At 40.9% G+C, this 9,652-nt stretch overlaps 1 protein-coding gene across 5 annotated transcripts in view; it reads left to right on the forward strand.

The window, feature by feature from the left end:
- Pde4b (phosphodiesterase 4B) overlaps positions 1-9,015 on the forward strand; it is a 524,127-nt gene extending 515,112 nt beyond the window's left edge. For all 5 annotated transcript variants that reach the window (XM_021199490.2, XM_021199491.2, XM_029540327.1 and 2 more), the window contains 5 exons: positions 1,344-1,443; positions 3,290-3,444; positions 3,536-3,658; positions 4,329-4,511; positions 6,726-9,015. In XM_021199490.2, coding sequence (XP_021055149.1) covers positions 1,344-1,443; positions 3,290-3,444; positions 3,536-3,658; positions 4,329-4,511; positions 6,726-7,091 — 927 coding nt within the window. In that variant the 3' untranslated portion in view covers positions 7,092-9,015. The remainder of the gene's footprint in view (positions 1-1,343; positions 1,444-3,289; positions 3,445-3,535; positions 3,659-4,328; positions 4,512-6,725) is intronic.
- The last annotated feature ends 637 nt before the right edge of the window (positions 9,016-9,652 follow it).

Genomic DNA, 9,652 nt, shown 5'->3' on the forward strand with positions numbered 1-9,652 from the left:
ATTCCAGGCCCTGAGGAGAATATAATGTATATTTTACATGAAATGTTCTGTATAGTCTCTATTAGGGATATACATCTATAGACTTATTTTCCTAGGAATTCAAAAGTAGTAACTGAAAATCAAAAGCAGACAGAAGTTAAGAAAAACTGCTCCCTAAAACCTCTGTGGAGATGGCTATGACTCTTTCCCTTGTAGTTCAAGCTTTCTTATGAGCTACTGTAATTAGTAATGTGCCCAGCCATGCCACCTCTGGGCAGATGGCAGTAATGAGTAACTAGGTACATCCAAAATGTACTGCCTGCTGCAGGAAAAGACCTGCCATGCCTTATCCAACCACCTTGGCAGACCCAGTTTGGGAGTTGGAGAAAGACTAAACTGTTTGCTTGACCTTCTTATAATCTGAGACAACTTGCTAATGTGAGATGGAGGTAAGGGTGTTTAATCCCCCTAATGGAAAAACCAGTATTTACATTCATGAAGTCAGGGAGCACTATTCACCTAGTGTTGTACATAACTATTGTTTGACTCTAAATTGACTGAGTGTTACAGACTTAGAAAAAGGGAGGAGAGAATGCTGGATATGCAATAGCGTTGGTCTTTCAGGGAAGAGGTAGAAGGACAGTTAACATTTGAATGAACAGAAGAGTTATGTCTTCAAAGAGGCTAAAGAGCCAGCAGCATTGTGTGCCTAACAAGAACAAGATTGAAGTCATTGTACATGGGGAAGGAAGAGGACAAAGAGGGATGTCTTCATGACAGGGTGAAGGAGCGAAGCAATATGACATTAGGCTTTGTTTGTAGCCTACAGTCAACATGCAATGGGCATGCAGATGAATTACTAAATATATGACAGCCTGTGACCTCACTATAAAATAAACTTTGGCGAACATTTTATCATTTACCTCCCAAGGATAGAGTTTAGCCTATTCCACCCCTAGTTACTTAGCCTGCCTGGGTATGAAGGTTACTGTCTGCCATGTTCCTTGTATGCCTTGCTTCCTTGACTGGCACAGGCTGCAGTACATAAGCATCATTATGGACTGCCATAAATCCAAGCCACCAACTACAGCCATCCACACACCCCATCAACCTTGTGCAAATAACTTATCCAACCCTCAGCCCATGGACCCAATATGGGATGAGCTCTGGCCATCATCCTCACATCAGAGAGTTTACGGTGATACACAAAGTCTTGGGCTTAATTCAATCAACATCCTGAGCTTTCATAAAAATCAGCAGTGCCTCTCCCAACTAGAGTAAAATGTGGTACTTGAACAAGATGAAACTGAAGAGCGAGACAGGTACATTGGATGTGGAGTTAATGGGCTCCTTTGAACCCACAGGCTGTCTTCACAGACCTGGAAATCCTGGCTGCCATTTTTGCAGCTGCCATCCATGATGTCGATCATCCTGGAGTCTCCAATCAGTTTCTCATCAATACAAGTGAGTTTCACCACTGCACAGTTATTCCGCATTACTCTGTGATTCACTGCAGCCTTTTCCTCCTAATGTTTTCATTGTGGGTAATAACAAGGGTAATAATGAGGTAATCCTTCCATTCCATGGAAATCGCTCAGGCTTTTCCTGGATACTGTGTCCAGCTTGTCAACACAGTGTTTGAGGTGTATGGAGAACTTGGAGAGGGTCAGAGGCAAGCCATAAAAACAAAGCTCCAAATTTGGAAAAAAATACAATACGGAAAGAAAGAGTAAAAGATTTGGAGTGGCCTGGCAAGATAAGAGAAAGCTTGGGTATGTGAGAGTGACTCTCAGTCTTTTGTGAAGCTAACATACATAGTAAACCATAAGTGTCCCTCTATCCAGGATAATGGGCAGAGATGCAAGGCCTGAGCATTCCAGCCTAGAAGTAACATTCCTCAAGGAACACTGGGAATAGGTCCCTATAGTTCAAGAGGGAGTGTCATTAAAGGTCTACACATTTTCTTCCAACTGCCCGGCTTTGACTGCAGATAGTGGAGAAGCAAGGGAAGGACCTAGTTTGACCAGCCTCGGGATCTGAAGATGTACCAGGGCTTTATCATTCTCAAACCATTTGATTTTCACGCTATTCAGAATTCATTCATTGTCTCAGTTAATGCTCCATTTCTATGTACAGTTTCTTTTGATAATATTGGTTATCTCATCCTGATCATAATTGACATCTAGTGCTGGCAGTTTTCTAAAAGTACTGTCTAAGCTTCCTGCTAGAAGAGGCCTTCTGTTGTTTGGCCTTGTCTTTAATCTTCAAAATATCTTCATATACTAAGCTTGGGGAACACTGGTTTTCTTCTTTCAATTTTAATATCTTGTTCTTGTCTTTTAAAAACATCAACAACATAAACTTTGGGTACCTGCCTCTTTGCATGGGTTAGTTTAGGCAATTTAACACACTGATAGTTTGTTTTTCAAGGGAAATATAGCTACTTACAGTACTGAGACATACAAAGCATGTTTGTAAATCAGTGCCCTTGGCTAGGAGGTTAACAGAACAAGGGGGCTTAAATTACTTCAGAGAAAGCTATGACCTATGAGAGAGAGAGAGAGAGAGAGAGAGAGAGAGAGAGAGAGAGAGAGAGAGAGAGAGAGAACACTGTTGTATAGTAGGCACATACTACATCAGTTGGTTGTTATACTTAGTTAAGATTAAATATGTTTTATTGATGACCATACACTTGGGTACAAAGCTGTGTCAGATAAAATATAGATAAAGCAGAGGGAAGTTATAGTTTGGGTGCCTAGCCATTGCAGTTTCTGGTATAGAAACCCAGAAAAAGGAAAATCTAACATCAGCATTGTTTTAAAAAAATGTTCATGCTCGGTTGGCATATTTATAGAAACCTCCGAAAGCTACATTATTGAGTTAAAATAAAATTTTATGCCAACGCATCATCTTTTTTGAAGATCTAAACTCACAATTGTCAGAGGTTGGGGAGTGTATATGAAAGTGAGCATAGTTTTAAATTCTTAATACATCTGATAACGCATCTGTGTTTTCATTTCATTCTTTTTCAAAACACAAAATTTACCAGGACTTAAAGGAAATTGTAAGCTGAGATGAAAATACAGTTTATCTAATGTTAAATTCTTCATCTCACATGAAAGAGAAGAGTCATATTGTAATCTCTCCAGGAATCATTTTTTGCTCTGCTTCCCTAGTATGTAATGACCTATGGATGATGACTCTTGAAATAATTTAAAATAAGCTAGATCAAATTTCACATTGAAGTGATACCAGTGTTTACATTATACAATTTTATTATATTTTTATGATCATCATTTTTCTTTATTAGATTCCGAACTTGCTTTGATGTATAATGACGAATCTGTGCTGGAAAACCATCACCTTGCTGTGGGATTCAAATTGCTACAAGAGGAACACTGCGACATCTTTCAGAATTTAACCAAGAAGCAACGCCAGACACTCAGGAAAATGGTGATTGACATGGTAAGATGACAGCCTGCATCTCTCGTCTACATTTGCCATTTTCTTGTATAGACGGACTTGACTGAGAGTTTTAATTCTGTCTTTGCTCAAGGTGTTGGCAACTGATATGTCCAAACACATGAGCCTCCTGGCAGACCTTAAAACAATGGTAGAAACCAAGAAGGTGACAAGCTCCGGTGTTCTCCTCCTGGACAACTATACTGACCGGATACAGGTATCTGATGTTTAACACGAAGCCAAACTAAACAAAAGCAAGCAGTATTTAGAAAACGAAAATAGAAATTTGGTTAGCTGTATGACCTAGGTTATTACTTAACCTTTGGGCATATTTTTAAAGCAAGTTAAGAAAATAGAGTTTATCGTTTCATTTATGAAGTAAACAATACTGTATTCATTAAATTGCTTAGTTCTAAAATTGAGTTGCAGTGTCTACTTATAATAAGGTATATGTGAATATTGGTTCTCAAAACTCACATTTGAATACAAATCCCACCAACTGCAACTTTGTTAGATCTGATTTTGCTAAACAAATTGCCATTGACTGTTCTTTTTCCACACATGGAAAAATCTAGAAGTAACTACTTTGGGTCATTCTTTGCATTCTTTCCAAACTAAGGAAAGAAATGTTAACAGAATTTGACATCTAATACTCCCTCCAGTTTTTAAACTCAAAAACTGTCAGTCTAGGAAAATATACACACTTCCTTTTTGAGGCTCTAGTGGTAAATAACCAACTCTGGCCAGCACCATTGAAATACTGCTCTTTTGATGGTAGAATTGTAATTATATTCAATGAAACTGTTCTTGGTGAGAGAGAGGGATAAGATGTTCTGGTGGCATTGATGCTTAGTTTTATGGGATTTCCCAAAACTTGATCATTTCAGGTTCTTCGCAATATGGTACACTGTGCAGACCTGAGCAACCCTACCAAGTCCTTGGAATTGTATCGGCAATGGACCGATCGTATCATGGAGGAGTTTTTCCAACAGGGAGACAAAGAACGGGAGAGGGGAATGGAGATTAGCCCAATGTGTGATAAGCACACAGCTTCTGTGGAAAAATCCCAGGTATCTACACTGAGACAGTTTTTTCAATGTTTTTATGAGCTCTACCAATAGTTCTTTTCTTTAAGCCAGTGTGTGTGTGTGTGTGTGTGTGTGTGTGTGTGTGTGTGTGTGTGTGTAAATGATAAAGAAGCAACTATACATTTAATTCCATCATATTCATCATTCCTTTGCTTTCTCCATGCATGGTCTCTCAGGTGAGGTATTAAGCAAAGTTTCCAGTTATCTAAGACCTCATCAGATTTGGTGGACACATGAGCACTTGTACCCTCCATCCCCTGCCTAGATATCTCCTCATCCCTTCTCCATCCAGGAGTTCAACTCCTTATCTTTGCTCCCCACACATCTGTTTCAATCCTTAATCAAGCATGATATCACCGTTTCAGATGAGAAAAAGACCCATCTTTGCAATGTGGCCGACAATATCTTCCCAGCGTAAGGCAAAGCAAGCAAGCAAACAAACAAATAAATAAACAGCTGTCCTCTTGGTCCAGTTTGTCAACTTCTTAGTGACCCAGTTGTCCTGATGTGTTCATTCATACTGCTGTTTAATTCATGGGCTCGGCTGAACATCATATGCTTGATCTGGAAAGAGCGCTTCTAATTATAAGTTCTCAGTATTTGGGGTTTTCTCATCCCACATCCTAGGGAATAAACAACTAGCAATGATCTTCCATGAAAGGCTGAAGTGTTTCTTACTAAAAGCAAAGCAAGTGGAGACATTAAATGACTGTGCTGTGTTATGTTACGCATGTTTGTCTGTTGCTGTGGGCTTCTTTCTAGTCCCTGGAAATCACTTTTAAAATGGTCTCTAAAATCCTGCAAACCGTATATAAAGAGATAAGAGGAAAAAACTGAGTGGGTGGGAACAAAGTAATATCTGAATCATCCAGCCAAATTCCTGTAACTAGGGCAGCTCACAACTGCCCTGACTTTAGTATGAGTCTCGCTCATTAAGTTGGAAAAGAACCATTAAAAGTCATTATATGTGCATGCATGGGTACACACCCCATACACACACACACACACACACACACACACACAAACACACACACATATAGACACATAACCACATACACACATGCACATGGACACACACATATGGAGTGAGGTAGGACAGAATCTCACATATGACCAAAGTTCTTGTATTTATAATTTGGATATATTAAATGACTGGCCATATACCAGAATACTGATAGAGAAAGGTTTCCAGCAGAGTGAAAAGATAAAACAAAATGTCCCCAAAAGACCCTATCTCATTCCCCTATTTGATTTCAACACAGCATCTCTCCCTCCGACCCCACCCAATCCTGACGGGAATTCCACTCCCTCACTCACTGCTGCCTATTCTCTTTACCTGCCCCAGTCCCCAAGGTTTCCTGTTTGTCTGACAGTGAGGAGGTCAGTTTAAGGCCACTTAGCTAGCTCCTGCAGGATACATAGCCCCTGTGTAAACCACAACAGAGTCACAGCCTTGATTTATGCTCTTGCACACAAGCAAAAGGAAATGCTAAATTGTTTTTAATTTTCCTTCTTTCTCCTGATGGAAAAGACTGCATGCACTATGGATCCTAAACAATAGCAGAAGTATCCACACTGGAAATATTTGTTTGCTTAAGTTTTGAATTGTTTTTAGGTATTTTAGTATTTATTTGAATAGTCCTCTACAAGGTAAAGACTTGAGAAGTTCCAGAATAGTGAAGGGCCAGCTCCTGGCATCTTGGCCCGGTGACATATTTAATAGTTATCAGGGAGAGAATATTGAATCAGAACACTTCAGACTTGGGGCTTCGTTCAGAGAATGACTCACAGAATCCAAGCAGTGACAAAGTTATTCCCAGTTACATCCAGCCCTTGCTGGCAGATGTGAAAGGAAAGACTGTTGACGTGAGATGAACACAGGCCTTGGAGCCAGATGAAGTGGAGACTAAGGCCCACGTCTACCACTTCCAAGCTAACCTCTGTACCATGTTTGGTCTCCATGGTTCTCAGTTTCTTCCTTTGTAGACAGCAGGCAACAATACTTTGCAGGATTGAGAAGTGTTTGCACATGCTGTATACGGTCCAGGGCCTACCATATAGCAAGCGATCAAATAAACAAACCTCTTACTGTTGGTCCCCTTGGGTCTCCTTCTCTCTTTCGATAGTAACCAAGACAGGATGCTTGGCTTTCAAGGGCCCAGGCAGTAACGGATGTGTGGTCCTCTTTTTCTCCAGGTTGGTTTCATCGACTACATCGTCCATCCACTGTGGGAGACCTGGGCAGACCTGGTTCAGCCTGATGCTCAAGATATTCTGGATACACTAGAAGATAACAGGAACTGGTATCAGAGTATGATACCCCAGAGCCCCTCCCCACCACTGGATGAGAGGAGCAGGGACTGCCAAGGTCTTATGGAGAAGTTTCAGTTTGAACTGACCCTTGAAGAAGAGGATTCTGAGGGACCAGAAAAGGAGGGAGAAGGCCACAGCTATTTCAGCAGCACAAAGACGCTTTGTGTGATCGATCCAGAGAACAGGGATTCCCTGGAAGAGACTGACATAGACATTGCATCAGAAGACAAGTCTCCGATCGACACATAATCTCCCTCCCTCTGTGTGGAGATGAACATTCCACCCTTGATGAGCATGCCCGCTGAGTGATAGGGCCAACCTACCATGGCCAAGGCCTGCACAGGACAGAGGCCACCTGGCCTTTCCAGTTCCTTGAGTTTGGAGCCAGAATGCCAGGCCGTGAAGCAAATAGCAGTTCCATGCTGCCTTGCCTTGCCTGCCAGCTTGGCGGAGACCCGCAGCTGTACGTGGTAGTAGAGGCCAGTTCCCACCACGGCTAAATGGCTTGAAAACAAAGAGGACACAAAGCTGAGAGATTGCTCTGCACTAGGTGTTGGGAAGCTGTCCTGACAGGTGACTTAAGTCACTAACAACTTCATCTATAAATCTCACCACCCATCCCTGTTGTCTGCCAACCTGTGTGCCTTTTTTGTAAAATGTTTTCGTGTCTTTGAAATGCCTGTTGAATATCTAGAGTTTAGTACCAACTTCTACAAACTTTTTTGATTCTTTCTGGGAAAAAAAAAAAAAAAAGGAAAAAAGAAAAAGAAAGAAAGCAGTTTCCCTTCTTTCTTGGGCAATATCTCTGGCTTTCCTCCAGTTTTGCAAATAGACAGGACAGATGCAGTTCTAGGCACCGGCTACTTCCTTCTCTTTGTCCAATGTGACTCTGTAGTGGCCCCTGCAACTTAGCCTGCTTTGCTTTAAACTCATGCTCAACACACCAGGAGGTCTGTGGAAAAGCTGATGTTTGCCACCAGTCTGTGGAGTGCTCAGTCACACAAGGCTGTGTGTCTGACTGCGTCCAGCCTCCAGGCCACTGTGAGCTGCACTGCACCTTTTATCCCTCCTTCCTTCCCCTCCCCCCTTCCTCAAGCATACTGTTTTCAATTTAATGCTGCCATCTTTGTCTTGTACGGTCCCCCCACTGCACTAACACTTCCCTCTACCCCTGTTTATAACCATGTATTTATTACATAATGTACATAGTGTAATGTTTTGTAAGTTATTAATTTATATATCTAACATTGCCTGCCAATGGTGGTGTTAAATTTGTGTAGAAAACTCTGCCTAAGAGTTGCAACCTTTTCTTGTAATGTTTTGTATTATGTGTTATATATCCCAGACATTGCTTAAGAGAGACACGAAGCCCCATCAGCAGTTAAGGACAGGAATGGCCGTTGTTCCAAGGGTCTGCCCTTTCCTTGTCTGAGACCGTAGTTCTGCCCAACCCTTTGATGAGCTGGTTTTGCAAACAGGATTATCATATTCGATACTAAATGGTTTATACTGAAGTTTTATTTTGTATAGTTTGGTAGGGGCTAGGAGCACTGGGATGTCATTTGTTTGTTTGTTTGTTTTGTTTTGTTTTTCACCCATGTTCTAGCCAAGTCTCCGGATGCATGAGTTGGGTTGTCACTGGGCTCTGCCCTAATTGTGGCTTTTGTTCTAAAAAAAAAAAAAATAAATAAACAACACTACATTTGATCACAGATGATACTGAGTATGCCCAAACTACTGACTTGGAAGAGCTAGTCTCCATACTGCTCATAAGCAGTGGAGCCGTGTTCAAATTCATCAAAGGCAACAAGAAGACAATGTGAATTTTTATTGTAGAATGTGAACTGATGTCGTAAATGACGCAATGTGAAGCTTCTGATGACAATTGTCAGGCCTCTTCCTGGTGTCAGTTTCAGTTTGTAAGATACATGTCATGCTTCAGTTCAGCGTTGTGACAATAGTTAAAAAAAAAAAAAAAAAAAAAAGGCACAAAATGTGCATGACCAATGGGTTCGTACGTCTGTAACACTGCATTGTTCCGGGTGGACGTTATATTGTTTTCAAAAGTTTCTCACAATGTATGTTATAATATTATTACTATTATATATTGTGCTCAAATGCGTTCTTAAGAGACTTTTATATGAGCTGAATAAACAAAAGCATGAATAAATTAGATTGTAGCCCCATTCATTTCGTGGTCAATTCTAACATATTAAAGCAGGGTTGTTGGTGGTATTTTCTTCTTCTTCTTCCTCTTTACCATACTTCACAAAAAAGCAAGCCACTTTGCTCATCCAAATCACAACTGAAGTTTCATATTCTCCGTGTCCAAAAAGTCCCTTGGCTCAGAGCATTTTGTTTTCTTCTCAGCAGATTATTCACCCAGCTCCTCGGTACAGGAAGGAGGGTGGCAAAGACTAACAAGCAAAACCACTTTGTGCATCTTGAACCATTTCCTTCTAGCTCTTTAGAATTCTTAAGAGTTTAATCTCTTAGGTAAATAAAAGGCATCTTTAGCTGGGCTGTGTAGGCTACCACAGTGACTCATAGAATCAAATCGTAGTACATTAACTCAATGTAGAGAAACCTGTTGATTCATTTGGCACATGAGGAGTCTGAAGTCTAAAAGAGTCACCTAGACCACAGCCTTCAGAGCACATAACAATGTTCGTGGACACCCCAGCCATCTGTCTGTGCCTTTGTGGACACCCCAGCCATCTGTCTGTCTGTGCCTTTGCTGGTAGGTGATGCTGTTCTAGAAAGAACTGTTTAAATGTTATCAAGTCTTAAAGTCATCATTTTTAAAATAA

Source organism: Mus pahari, chromosome 6 (assembly GCF_900095145.1).
Source record: "Mus pahari chromosome 6, PAHARI_EIJ_v1.1, whole genome shotgun sequence".
NCBI lineage: Eukaryota > Metazoa > Chordata > Mammalia > Rodentia > Muridae > Mus > Mus pahari.